This window comes from Drosophila bipectinata, chromosome 2R (assembly GCF_030179905.1).
Source record: "Drosophila bipectinata strain 14024-0381.07 chromosome 2R, DbipHiC1v2, whole genome shotgun sequence".
Lineage (NCBI taxonomy): Eukaryota > Metazoa > Arthropoda > Insecta > Diptera > Drosophilidae > Drosophila > Drosophila bipectinata.
In genome coordinates, this window is record NC_091737.1 from 11,877,208 (window position 1) to 11,902,819 (window position 25,612).

The 25,612-nt window shown below is 40.9% G+C and overlaps 4 protein-coding genes across 5 annotated transcripts; 3 read left to right on the top strand and 1 right to left on the bottom strand.

The window, feature by feature from the left end:
• Positions 1–20: 20 nt before the first annotated feature.
• Positions 21–4,213, bottom strand: GstS1 (Glutathione S transferase S1). Its single transcript, XM_017252854.3, has 5 exons — positions 4,047–4,213; positions 1,576–1,871; positions 1,353–1,520; positions 1,140–1,282; positions 21–1,079 (listed from the first exon to the last, which is right to left on the bottom strand). The coding sequence occupies exons 2-5, from the start codon at positions 1,844–1,846 to the stop codon at positions 912–914; spliced, it is 750 nt and encodes a 249-aa protein (XP_017108343.1). The 5' UTR covers positions 1,847–1,871; positions 4,047–4,213; the 3' UTR covers positions 21–911.
• A 3,735-nt stretch (positions 4,214–7,948) lies between these two features.
• Positions 7,949–15,472, top strand: LOC108133224 (kalirin). The gene is made up of 8 exons (XM_043210739.2): positions 7,949–8,102; positions 10,718–11,852; positions 13,619–13,717; positions 13,779–14,076; positions 14,139–14,225; positions 14,283–14,387; positions 14,442–14,576; positions 14,639–15,472. The coding sequence occupies exons 2-8, from the start codon at positions 11,038–11,040 to the stop codon at positions 15,140–15,142; spliced, it is 2,043 nt and encodes a 680-aa protein (XP_043066674.1). The 5' UTR covers positions 7,949–8,102; positions 10,718–11,037; the 3' UTR covers positions 15,143–15,472.
• On the top strand, positions 12,086–13,291 carry LOC108133225 (uncharacterized). The gene has a single exon (XM_070278361.1). It carries the CDS (start codon positions 12,488–12,490, stop codon positions 13,127–13,129), a length of 642 nt encoding a protein of 213 aa, XP_070134462.1. The 5' UTR covers positions 12,086–12,487; the 3' UTR covers positions 13,130–13,291.
• A 1,158-nt stretch (positions 15,473–16,630) lies between the features above and the next one.
• LOC108132864 (rho guanine nucleotide exchange factor 25) lies at positions 16,631–24,036 on the top strand. 2 transcript variants are annotated; one of them, XM_017252432.3, is made up of 7 exons: positions 16,631–17,055; positions 17,558–17,701; positions 17,803–18,136; positions 21,003–21,089; positions 21,148–21,252; positions 21,312–21,443; positions 23,477–24,036. In XM_017252432.3, the coding sequence occupies exons 1-7, from the start codon at positions 16,772–16,774 to the stop codon at positions 23,939–23,941; spliced, it is 1,551 nt and encodes a 516-aa protein (XP_017107921.2). In that variant the 5' UTR covers positions 16,631–16,771; the 3' UTR covers positions 23,942–24,036. The 2 variants fall into 2 exon arrangements, with proteins under 2 accessions (XP_017107921.2, XP_017107922.2); XM_017252433.3 differs by lacking the exon at positions 17,558–17,701.
• Positions 24,037–25,612: the final 1,576 nt, after the last annotated feature.

Consider the following 25,612-nt stretch of genomic DNA (forward strand, 5'->3'; position numbering starts at 1 on the left):
TGAAATAAAACGAGTTGTCGTGCTTTCGAAAAGTGTGCTCATTCCATTTTTAGGTGTTTAGTTTATTTTTAAGTGTTTTGTGAAAATATTCAAAAATACAATTACAATTCTGCATAAATAAAATATATAAATGTATATCATGTGATTCGGTGCTTCTGAAATTTGGCAGTTTTTGCTGTTTTTTATGGATTTTCCAAATAGATTTTTGGCTAATTTCGAAAGAGTCCGGTTCTATTGCTGTGAGTCTTTTTTTTCATTAAAGGTTTAGTCTAAATGGGAACTGGATAAGACGAAGAAAATTCGTGGGGCCGCGCTGGCGTTTAATTATAAACCGAATACCTAAAATGTTTGTAATTGTAGCTTAGCTTTCGCCGCTTTTATTTAAATATTTGTTGAGCTTTTCGCAGTGAATTAAATATAATAGAATACCTTTAAAAGATGAACCACTCGTAAATGTATAAAAATTTGTATATAGTATAGCTATAGTAGGTGCTTGCATAGGGCTTGCATAGACATTGGCCAAAAATTATTATAAACTGTGCAATTATCATTATTATTTCATAGGAAGCTAACGAACGGAGATCCGCTGGCGGATTCCAATAGAAATATTGTATTGTATATAGCGCCATGCAAAGAGAATTATAACGAAGAAAGTTTTTTAAAAAAAAATACGATTTCTAGTAATTTGTAATGACACGTGCTAAACTCCTAAGGATTTATGACCCCGTGCGAGAGTCCGCTGCTCCTCGGATCCTCCGCATAAAGGAACAAAATGTGTGCTGATGTGGATAGTTGGTTGGTTGGTGTGCAAGTGCATGTTGTGCGGGTGTCGCTGAGTGTTTCAGTGTTTTGAGTGGGTTTTGCGATGGTTATCCCTGCCTCCTCATTCCATGTGCCTTCCATCAGGAAGCTTAGACCTCAGTGACGGGGCGCTTCTCGATCCAGGCCTTGATCGGTTCCAGAGCGTTGATGGCATCCACAACGCCGCGCAGAGCCGGGTAGGGTTCCAGCAGGTCACGCTTGACCATGTAGTTCATGTAGTCGGTGATGCCTGCAAAGTAGACATCAGCCCAGGTCAGCTAAAAGGGTGGAGAGGTTAATAATCAGATCATCCAATTCGATTTGTTTGAAACACACACCTTGGCCAGAGCCAGGTGACCGTCGTTGTCCTTCACGGTCTGCTCGAGCTTCTCCAGGTAGAATGGAATGACCTCCGCATTCAGGGTGACCAGCTTCTTCTCCTTGATCTCGTCCTCCGGCTCGTACGAGACGACTGCAATTTCTATACATTAAAAATTCCAGAGTTAATCAAGGACACTGAACATGAAACTGAGGCACACATTGTTCGCTACTTAGACGGAAGTCGTTAATGGTGTCCACAACGATGTCGATCTGCAGGTCCTCCCAGGGAGTAGCACCGCACAGACCCACGGTCTTGGCCAGGAAGCGGGCCATCGAGATGCTCTGGTGAACACGCTTGCCATCGACCTCCAGAACGGGCATCTGACCCATGGGCATGGCTTTTGGAAGAGGGTTAGGTTAATGACGTCAAGGTGTAAGAGACGTAGGACTTACTTGGCTTCAGGGCTGGCCACTCATCACGGGTGACACGGACATCCTCGTACTCGATACCACCGTAGGCGAATAGGTAGCGGAGGGGCTCGGCCAGGGCCTTCACATTGAAGTAGAACAGCGTGTAGCTGTGCTTGATTGGCTCGGCGGGCTCTGCCGGAGGAGCGGCCTCGCCACCCTCGACAGCACCCTCTGCCCCCTCGGCTGGTGGTGGCGCCTCGCCCTCGGCTGGTGGTGCGCCCTCAGCTGGTGGTGCTTGTGCTTCATCGGCCATTTCTCCGCTTACTCAATGCAATTCCCTGCAAAAAGGATGTCAGATATTATGATTGATTTTTCGAAGGTTTCACATCGTTGCGAAATAGTTTCTATATTTTTAGATTCTATTGCTGATTTGTTTATGTTTGTTGCAAGATTGAACTTTCCCAATCAGTCGATAGCTAGGAACTCGCGATAAGCAGAACGTGATAAAAGTTGGTAGTAGTAACTGAAGTGGGTCAGATTATGCGTGCCAGATAAAGATAATTAAAGGCTTTTAAGACCTAAGATAAGGTGTGGGATGTCCAGAATATTCTTTCTTTAGAGCCAACAAAATCTTCGTAGGGGGTAAGATACGTTCTATCTAGATAGCTTGTTTGAGGCACAACAGAATTGTGATACACATTTATTTATTTGCTTGCCTTATTTGGTCGTATCTCAAGAATACTGAAAATAAATCAAGCGAGCTCACTCCAAGGCAAAAGCTGACAAGATAATTACCATAAAACTGCAATATCTAGAATGCGCGGTGGGCCTTTAAAAGTATTTTTCTTCTTCCCAAAGACCCGGGCGGAAGTGCATTGATTGTCCCAGAGACAACACACCCACGCACCACTGCTCTCCCTGGCAATGGTCCCCCCCCCAGTCGTCCAATCGCCCACAATTTTCTGCGGATCTGAGCAAAAGTGAGACTCAATATCTTTTGGGGCGTTGGCGCTGCTGGAATTGTGAAAGAACTGACTAAAGGGGTGTGGGGAGTCCACGGGGCAAGAACGCCCCTCCAAGCTACAGAGTCGACACTTTTCGTGCCCTGACTCTGTAAATATTTAGACGTGGGATAGGATAAGGCGTCTCCTGCTGTGGATGCCATGTGGAATCCAAACCAGTTTTCGCAAGTCAAGTATCTTTGTATCTTTGAGTGTTCGCCATGCATCGCTGGCAGATTTTGGCAGGGCGCCCAGTCAGTCACTGAGTTCTCCGCCTGCCACCCCCGCTGGCAGTAACGCCTGATTGGCCGGCCGCCGGACTCTTCCGCTGCAATTTTCGGTTTCTTTCTTCTCTGTGTCTCAAATTGCAACAATCGATTTGACTTTTTGGCGTTATCTGGTACTAGCCATCTCCCTTTCTAGCCATCTATCTCGTCGGGGTCTTCCCTTCCCTCACCCTGGCAGCTTCAATTGAATTTAATTTAGTCGATGTCTGTGTTTTGGTGTCATGATTTAATTAAATTTCGATTTTCTGATCTATTTTGGCTCTTTGATCTCCTGACACTCTGGCACTACAATCGAGAGAAAGATAATGATTTCACTTAAACGTGGGAAAAGGTTAGCGAAGATTATCCAATCCGATCCATGGGAAAAGTCAGAGATCGGATTGGGTCAAGGACCCAATTGGGTCCATAATATACGTCAATAAGTCGGAAAATGGATTCACGTGCACTCGGCCAGATGTCCAACTTTTTCCTAGGGGTCTGATTAGCCATTTAGTGACGAACGGTATCACGGCTTATCACCAGTAGTATACGAAAGTCTGAGACCCCTAGTCTCGATCGTTGATAGCCAGAGGCATTCACTTCCATTATCAGTACATGTCATTACTGTTTGTTTGAACGTCTCAATATTTTTCAATTTCATTCGGAAGGTAGAAAGATTATTGGGGTTATATAAGCCTTATTTAATTTAATGAAAACTGCGGCACTATTTGTTCCGATACGAGTACCTCACGCTTCGAAATACGTTCACGCACTCCACGGTCGACGGAGGTGGTTAGCTCGTTTCTATATTTTAGTCCGATCTGATCGATCGGCTCTGAATGGGCAGAAGAAGAGGTCTTTTAGTTGATCGGTTGACGTCGTTGTCCTGTCCTTCACATTTTTTTTTTTTCGGTTGCCAGTTGCGAGTTAGGCGACAGATCTGCGCGAACTGCGAGGCTGTGAAACGAGTTCAAAACTTTTCGATTTCGAATGGATTGACCCACAAATCAATCAAAGACCAATTAGAATGTATAACTAAATTTAGAACCGAACCGAAACAAACCGAACGCATTCATACAATTTCGTTTTTATCGACCGACTTTGACGTTCGAAAACTGAATATTTTCCAACTCTTGGCAAGGCTAATCCTTTTTTTTTTTTTGTTTGTCGGCTGTGTTAATTACATCACACCTTGAGGGGGACTATGGACTCGATGATTTCCAGGATCCGGATCTGTTTACCTTACCTCTAGATAGAATCAAAAAAATTGCTGGCACTTCTGGTCTCCCAGTTCTGTCAATTCTGGCAATTAGCGTTGCTCGGTCCTGCTCCCGCACTCTTTTCTTTTCAGCTGGCGCCGTTTCACACTGAACCGATCGCAGCAAAGATTCCACAGTAAGTGACTTTCTTTGCCGGCAGCCAAGCTTTTATACTCTCACCGCTCACACTCACTTTTACACAGGGGAAAATTCTAATCCAAATTGATTTTTCCATATATATATTTTCTCTATATTGGTAGACATAAATAAAATAGGTAACTATGATGAAAATGATTTAAATCGTAAGCTTTAGTATCGGGTATTTATACAGTCACTTCCTTTATATCTAAAAATGTCGATTATCATATTATATTATTGATTTTTTTATTATCTTAATTTAATAATTTAAATTGATTTTTTCCGGTGTACTACTCGGTTGTCCAACCCCCACCATAAGCTTTTTACTCTCACGAGGGTCTTCTTGAAATAGTGGGGAGCATTGGGAGAGAGATACCCTTTACTGTGGAGCCTCTCCCCATGGTACCTGTGTATGTGTGTGTAAGCCGGCCGGCTAACTAAAGGTGAGAGCAGGCAAGAGACAAGGCGCCTGCAAGTGGGCGTCTAAAGGAAACGCATTTAATGAATTAGTTAATATATTTAACCAGTTATTTAGATGAGAGCCACACTCTCTTACACTTAGACAGTCATTAAATATGCGGATTGAAGAATGCCAAGCTTCAGTTCCAAATCTAGAATCTAGAATCTTGTTTTTGCAAAAAAAAGTCTCCAAAAGGCACACTCTTCTGTCGTAGCTTACACTCTTCGTGATTAGAGAGAGAGAATCCAATTTTAAACCAATTATAGTAGCAAAAAAAAGTTAGTAAATATTTGTTGGTGCTTTTAGTGGACCAACTAGTCTTGTTGACTGCCCACTTTAATTACACAGTGCGACAGTGGTTTGGAACTTTTGAAGAGACCTAGTAGGAATTGTTCATTAGGTCGAGTATAGTATAAAACCATGTTTGAAATTTTTCCTACACCCTCAAATCTTGATTTATTGCGAAAAAACGGTTTTTCGAAAGTGTTTTGCTCTTAAAAATTCCTGAACGCGCAATTTTTGGCCGATTTTCAAGTTTTTTATGTTTTTCAATAGTTAAATGTGGTAGCTTTTGAAAAAAAAATACATCTTCAATTTATTTAAACAGAAAGGACACAAATTTTACAAAAGAAACTGACTTTTTTGAATTTTTGTCACGTTTGTCGAACTTTGACGCCATTTTTTCGGTACAACTTCCAAAAAATGGTATCATTCTTAACACATATTAATATTGTCTCATTAATCCTGAATAAAACAAGACCAATTTCATTTCGAAATTATGAAAATTGTTGAAGTTATTACGCTTTTCCCAAAACAAGTCAATTCAAATTCGAGCGCACCGTAACAGTATGTAAGTACCAGTATGTAAGTTAACAGAAAGATAGAAACTCAATGGAAGATTATTCTTGTCAGTCTTATTTTTATTGATTTCATAGCTTTTATTTTTTCATTTTTAGCATTTTTAAACATTGATAAAAGCTATGAAATCAATAAAAATAAGACTGACAAGAATAATCTTCCATTGAGTTTCTATCTTTCTGTTAACTTACATACTGGTACTTACATACTGTTACGGTGCGCTCGAATTTGAATTGACTTGTTTTGGGAAAAGCGTAATAACTTCAACAATTTTCATAATTTCGAAATGAAATTGGTCTTGTTTTATTCAGGATTAATGAGACAATATTAATATGTGTTAAGAATGATACCATTTTTTGGAAGTTGTACCGAAAAAATGGCGTCAAAGTTCGACAAACGTGACAAAAATTCAAAAAAGTCAGTTTCTTTTGTAAAATTTGTGTCCTTTCTGTTTAAATAAATTGAAGATGTATTTTTTTTTCAAAAGCTACCACATTTAACTATTGAAAAACATAAAAAACTTGAAAATCGGCCAAAAATTGCGCGTTCAGGAATTTTTAAGAGCAAAACACTTTCGAAAAACCGTTTTTTCGCAATAAATCAAGATTTGAGGGTGTATGAAAAATTTCAAACATGGTTTTATACTATACTCGACCTAATGAACAATTCCTACTAGGTCTCTTCAAAAGTTCCTCCAACTTTTCTTTTTTTGTCGCACTGTGTTATAGTTTAAATACTGAAAGTCAACTAAAGAACTGAAGAAAATATACATATTTGTTAGATGGTATTCTGAATCTTGGGATGTGTGGATATTATAGTTTTCCCACACCTCCCTTAGTGCATCAAAAGAAATTAAATCGAATCTCATTGATTGCAAAAAATATTTAATGGGAAATCGGCAATTAGCAACGCCAGGAAATTCGAAACGCCAACATGCGGCGCCGGGACTTGGACTGAACTGGCGGTGCCTGGCGACGAAATTCGAGTGCATCTTGGATGTATGGTTATGTGGGTGGGTTCTCAGGTTTACTCGACAGGGTTGTCGGCTTAGTTATAGTTCTATTTTATTAAATTGAGCTGGAAATTTAGTTTTTGTTAAGCTTAAGATGTATGACTTTAATTCGATCTGGATATCAAAATAATATATAAAATGGCAATAAAACATTATTTACGCATGTATTTAGTTATATTTTCAATTTATTTTTGATAATAGTATAAATGGGATAATAAAGAAAATAATATAGACTATTGTTTAATGAATCATATATTTCAAATAGTTTAAAATAGTGACCGTTAACTACGAAGACATTTTTTAGCACTCACTGAAAAATTCCCCCGAAGGTTTGTGCCTCTGATGGGTTGGTAACCAGGCTAGGTGCAGAACTTGGCCCAGCTGCGGCGAATTGGACTTATTGGCTAAGCGAATTCAAAAGACCGTTGCAAAGATTTGAAAAATTTCAAATTCGAATTAAATTTAGAATATAATTTATATGATAAGTATTTAAATAAAAAAAAATTACCAAATATTATTTAACGAATAAGTCATTTATTTATTTAAAATGTATGAACTTGTGGAATATTTATATTTTCAATGGGATTCCCCTTCTTCTATGGTCCTGGGACTACCCAAAAAATGCAAGCAATAAACTCCATCGATTTCACAAGCGTGCAAAACCCATGGGACTCCCCATAACAAAAAAAACCTACCGGCTGGAATGGCTGGTCTGGCTGGGTGGGAAGAATTTCATACGTTTTGGCCAAGTTTTGTCGGCGGCGGGGCGGAGTACACACATACGCTCGAAAATGCGCAAAGATAAGCAGAAAAGTGCAAAAAGCTAAAGAGTTTTGGGCCAAATGACAAAAAAAAAAGCCAAATGAACGAAAACAGAGAAACGGCTGGGCCGAGAATTAAGCTGAAATCCACAACAAATGGCTGATTTGTGGCCTTTAATGCGACTGCGTGTTGGCGGTTTCCCGCGTAGTAGATTGCCCGCGTAGACCTCGTCGACTGATAAGATATAGCAATCACCCTACCACCTTGCCGCCCCCGGATGATAAAACAGAAATTTCGAATACGCTGACGAGTGCATGACGAGAGCGGGACAACTGGAAAGAATTCTGACAAATCAAGTATGGTAGGTGGTAGTGGAGTCACCAGGTAAGGGAAACTGAAACTGAAATGTTTCGGATTGGGTTTGTTTTGGAATCTGATCTATGTGGCACAGACTACTTGGGGACTAATTAAGAATTTATGCCGCCTGCACTGCCAGAGCTCCAACAAAAAAAAAAAGAACGGCAAGGAGGCGGAGCAGGCTATGACAATAATTTGCTGTGGAAAATGCGACACAGACCGCTAAGTAGAGAGAGAGAGCAATCTAAATAATAAAAAAAAAAGCGAGCACATAAAAAAATGATTATAACCAACTTGGCAGGCAAACAGTTAAAACCAGACAGCGAGCGGGAGAGTTGAAATAAAAGGCAAAAAATGAATGAATAGAGAGCTGTTGGGCGATCGCGAGAGCTGATATTTCTCACACTGGGGGCTGCAGTGCAAATTTGAACCGTCAGTGCGAATTCAAAAGCACAGGTGAGCGAACGTTCCGTCTTTCTCGGTTGACAGTGTTGCCTACTCTATCGGCCGCCCTCGTTGTCTCTCTTTCGCTCTTCCGGCGGCAACGATCGCCGCCAAGAACGGTTAACAGTTCGAGCCAAAAAAAAATAACAAACATTGCGTATACGCAGCGTGACCTTAAGCATACGATACAAATAAGTAGCAAGTTGAACCCTAAAATCTAAGTGCCGGAATTGGCAAGTGTATTCAAAAATGGCAAGCGGTGAACAAATCAAAAATCAAATCCAGTCTGCACGCGCTTACAAAACTGTCTAATTAACACGTGCCCACAAATTACAAACTGTGAAAATCAAAACTTGAAACTATAATTAATAAAAATTAAAGCCACAATACCTGAAAAAATATTGCTAAAAATAAATCAAGTATTTTCCAGATATAATAACCCTCGAAATAAACCCTCTAAATCAAAGTCCCATAACCCGACATTCTTGGAAACTCCATTAACATTGTCTTGTCGGAAATAAATCTGTTTTTAAAACTTCAAACAAATTCTCTAGCTGTCGTACTAACTCGTGTCAGTAACGAGCTATTTCCCACTTTTAGCCATTATTCTGTTTAGCTTGGTTCTCTCATTTGTATCTTTTTTATCGGCTGACTAAACAGTAACACAGACAGATACATTTGTTCAGTATTCAGAACCCTTATTTTGTTAGCTGACTTGGCTGGAAACGCATCATCTAATTGGGGGAATCGATTCAAGGTTTCCAGGTATAACACTATTTGCCTGCACCTCTATCATAATAATTTTTGATAAAAGCCATTTAGATAAGAGAACCCCACTATCCCCACCTTCCGATTACCAAAAGGCTATGGGAGTGGGCCGGAAATTCCAAGAAGTGGCTTTAAAACTCATTCAAACATTATGAAAGGTGTTATCGAATCGATCTACACGATTCATTATCTTCTAATTATTTCCAAAAGAATATACCCTCTCCATTTGGAGCTTAATGGGTAAACACAATGGAACTTGCATGTGGTGACTCTAAAAGCCCAATTAAGCGGCTATAACCAGTTTGCAATCTATAAATAACGATTGAAAAATCCCCCTAAGAAGCTTGCAGATTTTTGGGCAGATTAAGACCTGCCTGATGGCTATTATTTAGGTTACTCACTAACCTAGACTTTGTAATTATGGAAAGACCACTCGAATCTGTATCACTCTAGATAAGAGTAGTCATATTCCCCACAAGAGGGGAAGCACTTTCCGTGGAAGTGCACACAGGTTGTTCAATGCAATAAAGGCAGTTGTATAACAAACATATGCCTTTTGATAAGATTGTGCCGAACTATATATTGGAAGCCCTCAGCCCACTAGGATCTTATCTAACTGGGTCATAAAGGCGCAATATAGTATCTGCATTGTGGGGCTTCTGTTTATTGATAAATTTCCATGATATTGGCCGAATTAGTAAAGCCACTCCACTGAACATCCAGAGTCCTCAGGGCTAAAACACGACTTCGATGACTGATGACTCGATTTTCCTCACATTCTGGGTGTGGGTGCACTTCCTGATCTTGCTTCGCATTAAAGGTGCCTTGAATTTTGCCGGAGGGCAGTAAGACCGGCATCCAAAGTGTAGTTGAAGGAGTACTTTCCCTGGCGCAGGCAAAGAAACCCGTCGCGGATACTCTCATCCAAGGCTGCACAGACGCGATCGACCAGATTGGCCAACTCGTTAAACCTAACGTTCTGGCGAATGGCAATATCGATGATAATCTCATCCTTGGTGGCCAACTTTAGCTTCCTCATGGTCCGGAAGATGTTCACATGGGACATTTTGAAATAATTATTTTACGAAAAATCAGAAAACTTTTAAAACTTTTAAAGTTTTGTAAAATTTTTGAATTTTTTATTACAACGTAAAATTTTGTTAAATTTTTGGATTTACTTTTGATGTTGTCGGTTGGGATTACAAAATGAAACTGAAAATGAAAAGTTCGATGAGCCCTTACATAGAATTAAAATTACAGGACTGACTACTAGATGGCAAGAGAAATCACCTTGAGATTTAAATTAGTTGGGGATTTCTGTTTCAACCATGAAGTAGGCATTTCCGGATTTGAAATGCATTTCTGTAATTTTGTGACTTTCTTTTGTTCAGAGGGAACTTTGTACTTCCTCCTCGAGCTTTTCATTTGGTTTTCGCCTCATTTGCGCTCTCAAATGCCTTGCACTTGTCGTTTTTTTTGTTTAAACAACAAACTCAACGTCATCCATAATTAACTATACACAGAATTTGTGACTTTGCACATACTATAGTATATAGTAGTGGTGGAACCTTAGACAACTTGACGTCATTTGCCATTAAAATAAATGGCTTTGTTCTATATATGTATATGAAAGCAAATATTATATTTAAGTGTCTGCATAGATCATCGGGGATTAGAGGGATTAGTGTAGTGTGTGGTTTAATCTTATATAAGACTTTACTGAAAAGATTCCTATTACCCTTTTTGACACCATTTTGTCAAGCCCTCCCCTCCTAAATGGCTAATTAGCTGTACAAACTCGATTTCAATTATTTATTTATAAGCTTTTTAATTAGACATTTTTTTTGTATATTTTGCAGCGCAATAAGCTGGCGAAATAAGACTAAAAAGCACTGAGCGATACGAATACGTGTTTCCACCAAAAAAAGAGGAAAAAAAAAACCGAAAGATAAACATTCTATATATACTTGGCTGGCGGTGACAAAAACAAAAAATAAATAATAAAAAAGCTCTGGGCCATAAATGTTCAAATCAGCTGGAGCGTGGGGGGAGCGCTGTTTTTTGTAGCCAGAGAGAAATGCTCGTCGATTGAGACTGTGGAGCTGAGAGTATCTAGAGACGCTAAACTGACAAGAAAACCACTTCTGATAAGGCTTATCAGTGCCAAGAGGCTTCCAAAATGGCCGACGAAGATCTCAGCCCTCTGCCTTTCCGCAGGGAGCGGAACCTCAGTAACAGAAACTTCAACAAAAGAAACTCTCGCCGCCGCATCAGCCAGCAGGCGGCGGAGCAGGAGCGCCACTCCAGCACACTCGAGCCCACTGGCAGTTGTACTCCGGATTCCAACGACGTCGCACGGAGAGACAGCACCTCCGCGAGCAGCTCCAGTTCCAGCTCGTTCCAGCTCTCGTACTCGGTCAACTCGGACACGGAGAGCGCCTTCAATCGCCGATCTCTGCTCAAGATGCGGGCCGCCGTCGAGGGCAGTCCAGATCCGGACAATCCCACCTCTCCCGATCCCGCCTGGCTCAACGTTCGCGAAAAGGTGCATCGGTTCGAGGCGCAGGAGGCCAACCTTCTGTTCCAAAAGCAGGAGCGTAACAGTCTTAAGCTCTTGGAGAACCGCCGCCATCCATCCTTCGAGGAGTTCGCCAGCGACCATGGCACCCCTCCGGCCACACCTCCACGTCGCATCCGCCTCTTGGGCCTGGGCAGCAAGCGGGTCAGCTCCATACCCAGTACACCGGTCATCATACCCAACATCGATGAGGTGCGATCCGAGGACGAAGTGGATCAAATATCCGACTTTGAAGCTGATCCCCATACCGATCCCCATACGGGTGAACATTCCGAGGAGCACATTATTGAGCACAGTGCCTCGGAGGTTCTGACTGTAGGGGATTCCCAGGTGGTACAACAGGTGCAGCGATCCATTAGTGCCGATCAATCCCAAACCATGCCGCTGAAAATGCGCAACGATAAGGATTTTCCGAGGTGAGTGTTTGCCGATGATAAGATTTTGTATAGTTCTTTGTAGGGGGGTATGTGAGTAATAGAAAAGATATAGGGATTATAAAAGATAAGGTGCATCAAGGTGAAACTACATATTTACTGAAAAGTAAACAATCAGTTTTTATTTAAAAATAATTTTATTAAATTACTGCCAACTATTAACCAACTTTATCAGGTTAATATTTCACTATTAATATTTTACTTCGCATTTTAACAGTTGTATAATAATTGCTTTTGTCGGACAAATAGTTGGGTAGACTTTACTTATCGTGATTTAAGCCAGAATATATCCCCTTCTTGGAAATGGCCTTCCACCAAAAGTTTGTTAACTGGATTTCGCGGTCGCTGAGCCTCCTTTACGGTGTGTCAAAATCAAATTATGCGATTCTAGCCATAAAAGCCCCAACTATTCGCAACACTCGCAGTATCAGAGCTTAATTGGCAGAGTGTTAATTGGGTTTTGGAGCACTTTCCGCCAAACCGGTTGGAAATACCCCAAAAAAAACAACGATACGAAAAATAGTGAGCAGAGCAGGCAATTTCTAGTTTCGAGAGCATTGACAAAAATTGGAAAATGTCTCTCTGGCTAGCTGGGTTGATTCAGCTTCAGCACGAAAATGGATGACTCCCGGAAAGGCCGGGAGAAGGACGACGCCGAGGCGGGTCCCCAGCGGGATACTGATGCCTCCGAAGAGGCTGTTGAGGAGCGCGAGCCGCGGGTGAGGATGGCGACGCAGACAGACAGGAAGCCTACCTATGTCTCTCAGGCCACCGGGACCAGTGATGATCCCTTTCCACGGCGCAAGAAAAAGAAGCCGATTCGACTGCCGCCGGGAACGAAAATTCCACAGACCCCACAAACCTCAATGGATTCCATGGACTACTACCAGCCCGCGAGTGAACCCTCGAGTCGGTACTCGAGTCAGTCCACGAGTCAGCCCTCTAGTAAGTCCTCGAGGTCGGAAAAGACGAGTTCGGAAAAATCTCAAGACGTCCGGCGGAGAAACGCAAGCACTTCCGAAGAGGAAGTAGAAGTGGAAATCCGGGCGGATCGGTATAGTAGGCAGGACATTCTACGTAGCAGATCCCTAGAGGATAGGCGGTCCACCAGCCAATCTGCCAGGCAAACGAGTATAGATATTGAAGAAAGGGATACTGTTTATGGTTCCCGCGAGTGGCACGCGTCGATCGAGACATTAAATATGGACACCGAGGGCTGGGTGGCAGGGGTCTGTACCATAACTTCCCCCTTGCCCTGAGACCTTAGCAATTTTCCAAAGTATTTTCCAGCTAACGGGCTTCATCAGTACCGCCATGGCCATCGTTCTGATAATCATAATCTCATGGTTCATCATCAAGCAACTGGACTTTATCATGTGGGTAGTGACCTTATGCGCCAGGGCGTTCGAGGAAGCCTTGAGTATTTTCCACGATGGTAAAGGTACCAATCTCATTGATAGCGAGAAGCTCTCAATCCCTGCCAAGGAGCCCCCGGATTGAGAATTTAGGACGCCAGGTCTCTGACTCATTATAGTATCTGTGTTTTGAGGTTGCTACCGTCTTATCATTGGGCCTCCACTTCAGCTGACTCACTCGAAAGTCTCGGGTGGAGGTTGGTTTATCTAACTACTTATCATATTTGCGCTCGTTCCTGTTGTTGTTTTCTTAATATTGTCTGGGGGGTTATTTTCATAAAGGCACTAATAACGAGCTCTATAACAAGAACCTTAATCTCCTTCCTTTCACAGAAACTATCGTTCCACGCCGAGACGCAAGACTGAAATCATTGGGACCACCAACGAACATGTTGTTACAAAGTTTAACTCTCTCTATCAGCCCAGAGATGAGTGAGTACTACTCTATCAACTATATCCACAAAACATTTACTAAATGAAGTGTTTTTTTTAGAAACGAGGAAGAGGAGATTGAGTTGCGGGAGAAAAGCGACAAGTGCGTTCTTCCCATTCTGGACGAGCTCATCAAAACGGAGGAGGCCTACGTGAAGAACCTCTTCCTGGGCATCGAGAACTACGGCAATATCTTCCAGCGCAAGGATCTTCCGATGGGATTAAGAGGCAAGAAGTACGATTTGTTTGGAAATATCGAACAGATAGCCGAATTCCATCGGGACGAGTTCCTGCCGATGCTGCAACGTAATCGCAGGGATTTGAAACGTTTGTTTGATGAGTTTCTGCAATTTTTGGATGTATGTATATATTAATCTTATATGTATTTTCGTTTAAAAATAATAGTTTATTTAATTTTTAGCAAAACTGTTTCTATGGCTATGTGATCTTTACCATGAACAAGCAAAAGTCCCTCAAGCTGTGTGATATCTACAAAAATTACTTCCTTGTAAGTTTAAAAAGAAATCGAAATAAAATAATTATTTAATAATGATATTTATTACAGAGTATTCGACTGGAGCTTGATGATAAATTGGGAATCAATAGCTTCTTGGTCCAACCCATCCAGCGCATGGCTCGTTATCCTTTGCTCCTCAATCAGTTCATCAGTGTAAGGCCTTGATAAATAATCCCCATGAAGAAATTAAAACCAAAAATTTTATAGACCTTCTTTAAGAACCGTGATCTTGTGTTGAAACCAATTATCGAGTCCTGCTGTCGGTTGGAGAAGCGTTTCCGCACCCTGCTCACCACCACCAATGAATCGGAGACCATCAACGACATAGTAGACTGCCATGAGGTTGGTTTCCTCTCGACTCACATCTGTTTAACTTTTCTAACTTTCGACTTTTCGATTTGCAGTTCAATGTCTACTACCAGGGAAAATTCCGGAAGGTTAACCAGTTCCAGGTGTTCGACTATAAGCTGAAGCGCAGCTACTCGGCCAAGGTGTTTATTTTCGACAAGTGCATCATTTACACGGAGATCAAGGGCAAGAACCTGATCTTCCACGGCCGGTATCCTTGCGAGCACATCGGAATATCGGCCAAGACCAAGTCCTTCACGCTCTACTACGAGCGTAGGAAGCAGCAGGAGTGCGAATTCACTGCAGATGCTGCCCAGATAGCTCAATGGCTGGACCTCATCCGGGACATGATCAATAACTATGCCAACGAGGAGCGCCAGAAGCTGCAGGAGCGCTACTGCCGCGAGAATGATCACCTGCATCGGAAGGCGCCCAGTTTTTCGCTTTACCGTGACTCCAATCGCTTCAGCACTGACAGTGGCATTGGCAACATCTGGATTATGCCCAGACCGGATGAAGATGCTGTCGGCAATCGCACCACTTGGTATGCGGCCACCTAGATCCCCAATCAAGGACACCAAGGAAATGGGTCAAAATAAAGAAAAGCTATAAGGAAATTGTTTCCACAGCTCTGCCTGTAAGGCATCCAGGATATATAAAGTCAAAACATTGGCTTATTGTTGTTCGCAAAGGCGAGACATAAATCATATGATTTAAATGCTAAATCACCAAATATCGTATTCTAAGTTTAGTTATCTATTAGATCTGTGCATATTGCTGTATTAATGTTGTCACAAAATGCAATTTGTTGAAACTTCTTCAGTGCCTGTGTTGTAGGCGCTAGGCGCTAATAAACAAAATAAAATAAAAAATTAAAGAGAAAATCTTAAGAGGCGACCTTGTTTATATCTTTCACCCAATTATTCATTAATGAAATATATCTATGATACATTTTTTGTGGAAGAAACATCCGCTACTTCCTTCCACCTTTCGCCTGTAAAGTCACACGCTTCACAGCCGTCAAAACAAATGAATCCATCATGAAAAGGTCGCACGCCATCGCCGTTGTCATGAGAGCCCGACGTGAGGCAGCTGGGGCTATAGTCCCCCGATCCACCCCGGTCGGAATATTGTTAATGATACGACACGCAATACTTGAAACAGCGAAACGACTTGTTTCTGTCTGTGACATCACTAAGAAAATGTATAAAAATAAACAAATGGCGCATATAAATAAATATAAGCAATTATTATTGCTTGCTTGCTATTCATCAATCGCGCCCAGAAGTGCTCGAAGTTTATTTATAATTCCCATCGTTTTTGCCAACTCATCGGGGTATTCTTTTAATTTCAATTAAAAAAATCAATTGTTTTAATAATAAAGCCAATAAAATGTGAGCAATTTAGCAAGTGAAATTCTTGAAAAATGCAAATGACAAACCAGACGGCAATTGTTGCTTTTCCGGTGATCTCTGTGAGATCATCAGTTTAAAAATTAAACAAATAATGTGAGGATAGAATAGTTTAAATGACAAATTAAAAATAAATGCTATTGTACCAAAAACTATACAAAATTTGATTTATAGACCCAGAATATCGAACAACCAGTTTGCAATCGATACACCCCAAAACAAATCATTTAAAAGTTCAGGGTTATAGTTGGTCGATAGTCTATGATTATTGGTAGTAGCTATAATTACAGTTATTGCCGGCCATTAGCCATTTTCCAAAGACCCCTAATGGCTATGCAAATATGGAATCATATATAGCTTTTTATTATTTCAGCTTCGATGATGAAAGCAAAAGTGTTACAGACATTCTATTCCAATGCCGCCAGACTTTGATCTCATTTTCACAGTTTCGAATCACTTTTTGATGTTTACAAACAAAGTGTTCGGCGCGTGGTCATTTGAAAAGAGAGTTTTTCAACTTAAAGAGCAGTGATCGAATGAAATATTGAGAGATTGAGAGAAACCCGCGAAGCTTTAAAGCTTATTTTTGCAGGTTTGTGGAATGCTTTCGGCAACCCGCCGCTCAATCAAGTTTTGCATTTGAATCGGAGTGGATCGGATCGGTACGGGCACGGTGTTGGCCAGAAAAAATGCGACGATACCGTCGGCGGTTGCCATAAAAGCCAAATTCGACAAACGCCAATAAATCCAACAAAAAGTTGTGAAAAGATACCAACCATGGAGTTGACACTGATCACGTTGAATTGGTTGGATGTGATATCCGTGGCAGTAACATTTATTGTGATCTTACTGGTGCAGGTTCTTAACGCCTATTTGCACATACTGACCGACAGTGAAGATAAGGCCAAGTCGATCGATGTGGTTGACAGGGCCTCGGTGAAAGAATGTGCCATCTTGGAGTCGCGAGACTCTCCGCCCACAACAACTACACCGCCAAAAACCCCAACAACACCCACGAATGGAAAGCTGGAGAAGCAAGCCAGTCTGCTGGATAACGATAGGTAGGGCTAAAGTCTAAAACTGGCTTTGTTTAAATTTGCTACTCCACTTGGCAGCTGTTTTTTTTTTTGGTTTATTCCATTAAGTGTACTACGCCCTTTGTTCAACAATTGTGGTATTGTCTTACACTAAACCTACTGTGCGTATACGTGATAAGATAGCGTATACGTAGCGTGGATCTATGACTCGCTAGAGTTATTTTTAAAGCTTTTTCACGGTAATTTGTAAAGCAAGAGTAATGAATAATGGATACATATAAGCATGGTAATTTTCGACTTTGATTATAGATAAGAAAAAGCGTTTTTTTTTTTATCAATTGTTGAGGAAGGAAGTTATAAAAAGATAACATGGCTTGTTGCGTTTTATAAAGGAAATGGTTGTAGTTAGAATAGTTATCTAAGGGACTTCCCTTCGGTTCTTCACAGTGTATTGTCCCATTTACGATCAAGGGTTCTCACGGCTTTTGTTATTGTTGTGTTTCTGTCACGTTTGTTTCGTTTCCAGCGGCATCTCACTGACTTCCATCAATACCTGTTCAACATCAGCAACACCGGCGAACTCATCGCCAACATTACGAACACAACACAATGGCTTCCACACCTTCCACACCTCGCACACCCTCAGCTTCGAGACCCTGGGCGACGAGTAGTAAGTACCATAAAGTTCACAAAATCCATTCCGTTTAGCACTTTATTGGTTTACTGACATTAACAATTTACACTCAATCATCGCTATGTATTATCCGACAGCCACGAGGACGAGGATACGCTTTCTCTCGAGAATCTCTTTCCCTGCGATCAGAGCGAAATCTATGCTTCTAAGAAGATCAGCTTCATCATTGATGAGCTCATCCAGACCGAGGTCAACTACGTAAACAATCTGAAAAAGGGTCTTGCCAACTATGGCCAGCTCAAGGACCAGGAGGATGTGCCGGAAGGACTTTGTGGCGAGGAGAAGCAGAAGCTATTAATCGGAAATATCTCCGAGATACTTCAGCTCCACGAAGAGGAGATACTGCCGCTAATGCTGCGAAATCAAAGGGACCTCAAAGGTCTCTTCGACGAGTTTGCCGTACACTTCGAGGTGAGTTTGGGGAGGTGAAGGGAGCTGCGTGGGTTGGGCCCATTAGCCAGACTCGTGTCACTTAGCCAAGTAGCCGTTAGACAGGTTCCGACATCTCTGCCGGCCAATCGATCAAATATTCTTTTGTCTTCCGTAGGCACTCCAAACCAAAATCAAAAAACCTCAAATATTTACCCAAAGTAGAATTAATTATATATTTTTTTCTCCACTTGACACCTGCGATTGCCTAAGTGATGAGTGACGATTTCTTCATTACGTTTTGCCTGGTTAAGCATTTTTCACATTTTTTTATTTTATTTTTAACCCCTCTCACGGCGACTTAATGCTAATTTAGCACTTGTCCATGTGGGTTACGCCAACCGTTTGGGATTCGGTAGAGAATTTCAATTAACGATTTAAATAAGTAATATATTTCTTTATTATTTTATTCCTTGTAATGTTTTCTGGCTCACACCTCGCTACAAGTGTGTCAGCATATCTCATTCTTATGCCGCAGCATGTGGCTCGTAAATTTTTGAAGAAATTAAGTAAAGAAGACAAAAAAAATATATCATATTCGGATTATTTGCCAAATGACAAATGGGGGAGCTTGGCGAGTTCCCCTGATAAGATTGAAATAATCACCAGAACACAATAATTGTAAAGTAAAACAGAAACTGGGAACAACAGCTAGCACTCAGTAACGAAAATCAGTTGAAAATTGTTAGGGCAAACAGATATTTAATTTTTTGCGTCTGGGCTTGGGGCTTCACTTGCCGGCAGTTGACGTCATCGGTTTGGCGTATTCGGGGAGAGTCGACAATTGAGCGATAGAACCACAGATATATATAGTATACTGAACATGTCAGATATGGCTATGGAGAAATCCCCAAATCAACATGAATTACACTTCAGTGGATCTCGTTAAAAGTGCTCATTTCGGATAGATTTTGTTTTCGGGGCACTCTCCACAACGGCCATGTGGCCATGTGGACTTAAGTGTTGACAATGCAAACGATCAATTTAAATTGAAATTGTCTGTGGCCCGAGGAATTCTTTGGACGCCACTCGGACGCAATTCTCTTATGTCACTCGGTGCTTCCAAGAAATCTCAAATAAATGCCATAAAAATGAAGGAAATATGCGGTACAGTTTGAAAAACTGTTCCCATAGCAGGTAAAAATTCTTGTTGGAGCACCCTGAGGATTTTGGCATCTTAATGTTGAACAGACATGCTATAAGCCCCTTTTCGGAACTGATTTATGTTGATTTTTGTTATTTTTATTTCGCGCAACCACTTTGCAATCGGATTTGCTCAAACAATTCTGACTCACAGGACAAGCGTTAAGCGAAAAATTTTGCTAAATATATCATAAAAGTGTTCAAAAAATTTGTTTATACGTATTTTCAAATATTTTCATTTTCCCCGCTTATTTTGGCAACATGTTGTATAAACAATAGACGCACACAATTTGTTGGTAAATATAAAATAAACTAATGTTATGGGTTTCCTCCTCAACTTTTCCGTCAAAACGCCTCTCGTCTAGAGACTTTTCACAAGCAATTGCCAAATCGATTAGTTCTGACACGAGAATTGATGTTCTGACCGGAGAGGCCTAGTATTGATTAATGTCAGACCTTGGTCGAGTCTCCGACTCCAGTCTGAGCTTGATTACCACAAAAGTCCGAAGATCTGGCCAGTGGCCATAAATAGAGACGCCTTCATTTATTAATCGGCTTTAAATGGCCAAAACATCAAGTGACAAGCGTGTCGATCAGACTGATTTCTCCCACCAAACCACAGGCGCAAAATCAATTAAAAGTTTTCGTACATTCGGATTGACATTCGAGATGGGGGGTTTTTCAAATGGCTTCAATCGATTTTCAGATTTCTGATTTGAATTGTTGATGTTTACTCTCAAAGAAAACAAATGATGATGACTTTGAAAGGGGGCAATCTCTGGTGGCTATAAATTTTGTCTGTGCAGAAAGATTCTTTGGGCAATGATGTTCTTGGCTTCTATTTTTGACAAATTTATAAGATGTAGATATTTATTTTATAGCCAATAATATTATGGCTATATATGAGTAATAAGAAATTATCGCTATTAATGGTGGTAGTAGATGGTTCTTAATAATTATTCAAGCAGATGTGAGGGGACATTTTTGTTTAATTTACTGTCTTGTGTTCGCACCGTTTATATCCCCTATTTTTATTCATATACAGTACCAATTACTAAATTAGACGGGATGCATTGCAGTGAGAAATTTCATGGTAATAAAATGCCCGCCCACCCCACACAGAATTTAGCAAAATGCAAAAATAGATTGTCACCTTTGGCCGGAAGACAGACAACGACAATTGTTTAAGGCAGTCAGCTGGCTAAATCGCATTAGACATGCAAAACAGAGACCTCCGGTAGGGAAAGGGAAATATTATGACCGAACCCGCTGAGACAGAGATGATTATCATATCTTTTCTAAATGCACAACTTCGAGAGTTCTGATTCCGCAGCCAGGCAAAGCTAATGAAATTAAAATGGAAAGGAAATCGTTAGACAAGCAATTTTCTTTGCAGTTTGCACTAGTTTTCGGGTTTTGGGAAAACATTTGCATTGGCATTGGCCACAGATAGCGACAGGAATTTCAAATTTTCGCTCTAGCTTTGCCAAGGTTTTCCCCTCAAAAACCCAAACCCCTCTCGACTCAAGTTACGTGACTTAAATGCTTAAGAAATTATGATTTCGCCACCAGGCAGACTAACATGTGTACGGTATATACAGTGAACACTATATATATCAACGATGTGCCAAGTGTTGGGCTAAAGCACATGGCCGAGACACAAAGGTTTCACGAGCTACATATATTTGATTCTTTTTTCTTTTAGAAAAATCACTTTTATTGCTATGTTAGCTTCACGATGGGCAAGAAATCCTCTATGCAGCTGCGACAAGAAAATAGGGAGTGGCTACAGGTAAGCAATATACCATAAACATTATAAAAACTAATTAATAATTAATTACCTCCATCAGACCTATCAAACTTCGATAAAAGACAAGCTGGGCATCGACAGCTTCCTAGTTCAGCCCATCCAAAGACTGACAAGATATCCATTGCTTCTGCAGCAATTTATATCAGTAAGAAATACTCTTCTCAAAAATTAATTAATGACTAAAAGCGATAAATTGTATATTAGGAATTCTACAAGAGTGGCATTAGTTGCAAGCCAGTGTTGACAGCCGTTTGCAAATTGGAGACGCGAATGCGACGTGCTCTGGATGTGGTCAACCAGGCCGAGGAGATACCCAACATCGAGGAACTCAATGAGGTAGCTAATAATATTTATCACCATGAAAATTAATATTTAAAAGCAGAAGGAAACATTTAAAATAGTCAGCTACAGAATCTGATGAAATATAAGCATTTTTTAGACTATAGTGAGAGTTTTGATATGGACATGGCTAGGGGCCTTATATGGGGGACCTGGATTTTCCAAGGGGTTCCATCAGAAAAATTTGAAAAATATCGTTGAAAAATTTGGTTGCCAGGTTTTGATGCAGAATTGTGGAGAATCGTTTCAGAAATCGTTTAAGGTATTCTTCTCAAGGATCGGATAAAAATTGACCAAGATATGGACATGGCTAGGGGCCTTATATGGGGGTCCTGGATTTTCCAAGGGGTTCCATCAGAAAAATTTGAAAAATATCGTTGAAAAATGTTGTTGCCAGGTTTTGATGCAGAATTGTGGAGAATCGTTTCAGAAATCGTTTAAGGTATTCTTCTCAAGGATCGGATAAAAATTGACCAAGATATGGACATGGCTAGGGGCCTTATATGGGGGTCCTGGATTTTCCAAGGGGTTCCATCAGAAAAATTTCAAAAATATCGTTGAAAAATTTTGTTGCCAGGTTTTGATGCAGAATTGTGGAGAATCGTTTCAGAAATCGTTTAAGGTATACCTCTCAAGGATCGGATAAAAATTGACCAAGATATGGACATGGCTAGGGGCCTTATATGGGGGTCCGGGATTTTCCAAGAGGTTCCATCAGAAAAATTTGAAAAATATCAATGAAAAATTTTGTTGCCAGGTTTTGATGCAGAATTGTGGAGAATCGTACCAGAAATCGTTTAAGGTATACCTCTCAAGGATCGGTTAAAAATTGACCAAGATATGGACATGGCTAGGGGCCTTATATGGAGGTCCTGGATTTTCCAAGGGTTTCCATCAGAAAAATTTCAAAAATATCGTTGAAAAATTTTGTTGCCAGGTTTTAATGCAGAATTGTGGAGAATCGTATCAGAAATCGTTTAAGGTATTCCTCTCAAGGATCGGATAAAAATTGACCAAGATATGGACATGGCTAGGGGCCTTATATTTTCCAAGGGGTTTCATCAGAAAAATTTGAAAAATATTGATCGAAAATTTTGTTGCCAGGTTTTGATGCAGAATTGTGGAAAATCGTACCAGAAATAGTTTAAGGTATTCCTCTCAAGGATCGGATAAAAATTGACCAAGATATGGACATGGCTAGGGGCCTTATATGGGGGTCCGGGATTTTCCAAGGGGTTTCATCAGAAAAATTTGAAAAATATCGTTGAAAAATTTTGTTGCCAGGTTTTAATGCAGAATTGTGGAGAATCGTATCAGAAATCGTTTAAGGTATTCCTCTCAAGGATCGGATAAAAATTGACCAAGATATGGACATGGCTAGGGGCCTTATATTTTCCAAGGGGTTTCATCAGAAAAATTTGAAAAATATTGATCGAAAATTTTGTTGCCAGGTTTTGATGCAGAATTGTGGAAAATCGTACCAGAAATAGTTTAAGGTATTCCTCTCAAGGATCGGATAAAAATTGACCAAGATATGGACATGGCTAGGGGCCTTATATGGGGGTCCGGGATTTTCCAAGGGGTTTCATCAGAAAAATTTGAAAAATATTGATCGAAAATTTTGTTGCCATGTTTTGATGCAGAATTGTGGAGAATCGTACCAGAAATCGTTTAAGGTATTCCTCTCAAGGATCGGATAAAAACTGACCCAGATATGGACATGGCTAGGGGCCTTATATGGGGGTCCTGGATTTTTCAAGGGGTTTCATCAGAAAAATTTGAAAAATATCGTTGAAAAATTTGGTTGCCAGGTTTTAATGCAGAATTATGGAGAATCGTTCCAGAAATCGATTAAGGTATTCCTCTCAAGGATCGGATAAAAATTGACCAAGATATGGACATGGCTAGGGGCCTTATATGGGGGTCCTGGATTTTCCAATGGGTTCTATCAAAAAATTTCAAAAATATTGATCGAAAATTTTGTTGCGAGGTTTTAAACAATTAATTTATTTCGTTTATTTTTCTTCTAGTTGGATCTCATGCAGTTGGGAAACTTCCGCCGCTCTACGGAATTCGACGCCCAGCATTTTCCGACCCGGAAAAAGTACAGGGCAAAGGTCTTCCTGTTCGATCGAAGTCTGGTTTGTACGGAAATCCGGAAGAAGCGGCTGGCTTACCGGCAGCACTACCACTGGGAACACGTGGAACTGCAGAGGCCCCTGGAACTGACCACCTCCAACGCCAACAAGATCATCAACCTGCTGGTGAAGCAGCAGGAGAATGGATCTGGTGGATCGGGAGGACCCAGTGGAAAGCGCGAGGAGTTCTCCTTCGTGGCCTCCGAGGCTGCTGTGGTGAAGCAGTGGCTCCAGGCCACCCACAAGATCATCGAGATCGCCCGGAACGAGCATGCCCGCCGAAACACCTTCAGCCTGCCCATGGACTTGGTGCTCGGAGTAATCATTTCCATCTGGCTGATATGGCAGTACTTGTAGACAATCTTCCTACCCCATCGCCTCATCGTCTATTCCCCATCCACTCACAACCTTAGATCGTAGATATCTATAGAATAAAGCTAAGTTATTTTGTAGTTTTTCTGTTCTTGTAGTTTTCTGTGTGTGTCCGAGCGTAAAATAAGCTTGCTGCAGTTTCTTGACAAATATTTATGATAAATTGCCTTTGCAGTGGCCAATCCCAGTCTTGTCGTTGTCCTTGCAGCAGAATGTAAATAGCTTTTCATCTTTTTCATCGCAAGGCCCAAGACTGGGCTGCCTTGTGTGGCAGTCACCGAAAAATTTATGACAAATCTATTTATTTAGAATTTATGATGGCCTGATGCAGGAAGCCCACAGAAAAAGAAGTCAAGTCACGGTCTGCGAAAATCTAATGAACCATAGGATGGTCCAAGGATGTGGATATGAGCTGTTAAAGATGTGAATGGTATTTAAAAATGGTTTATAAAAAAAGACAATAACTTAATGTTAGATTTATTCCCTAAGCCCCCTAAAGTAGGCTTTAATAATATTCAAATCATCCTAAAAGTTTGTATATTTTGATGCATTTTTCTCACTGTTTTGATAGACTCATTTCAAAAATAGATTTCCCATATTGCATGTCCTGATTATCCGGTCAAACGGACACATCTTTTTGCCTTTTAAATTGCAGGCAAAAACGGCACTAATGAAGTTAAAAAGCTTTTGGGGGAAAATGGCGGGCGGATGTCCCATCTCGCTGGGATGGCTCTACCATCTTGGCCATGGGTGTGTGTGTGGGTATTTTGGGATGTGACAAAAATTTGCACAAAAGCAATTTTTTAAGAGGGCAGAAAATATAAAACGCGACTCCCCTGACATCTTGAGCGGCGAAAGAGACAGACAGCTGGGCTTGGATAGAGATGGAGGATGAACACTTCTTCATGTGAGTTTCGTCGTCTAAGCAAATTTTTTGTTGTTATTTTCCTATCTGCTCTCGCTGTTGGTTTATTATATTATGTCATTTATGTTGGCATGCCGCCATCGCATCCGCTTGCCGTTTGCTCAAGGGATCAAGGATGCTGCGGCTGTGAGGGGGTGGTGAGGATGTGGATGCTTGGCAGGATGCTGGCTAAAGGATAATGCCCGTGTTCTTACCAGGCAGCTTAAGTGTATTAATGTCTGTCAAGTAGTTGTCACAAAAGTGACGTGTATGTAAACGATTTGACATTTTTATGAGCCAAAAAGTCGCCGAACTGAAAAATTACAAAATTTCTAAAAGAGATGCAGGACCTCCTCCTCGTATTCCTTCCCCTCCTCAACCTCCCGTACTCCTCTGTCGGCTATGTAAATATTTCAATATTTCTAAGCCATTGGCTTTTAATTTTTGGCTATGCCCCTCACGTAGTTTGTTCTACATGCTCCACATGTTTTTTAAACTAAATGCATAATTTCGAACGCAAGACAAAAAAAAGCGAAAAAGAAGAAGAATTTGGCAATAGAATTGTAGAATGCCGAGGGCATAATTTATTTGGGAATTTTTTTCTAGTCTTTTTTTGGGTGTTTGCCTGGCACGTCGTTGGGCTGGGAGGGGGGACAGCACAAATTTGCCAAGTAATTGCACAAATTATTGCACGTAGGCGGGCAACACATGATGTCTGAGGAAATTTAGGCGCCACAGCTGGCGCAGTATAG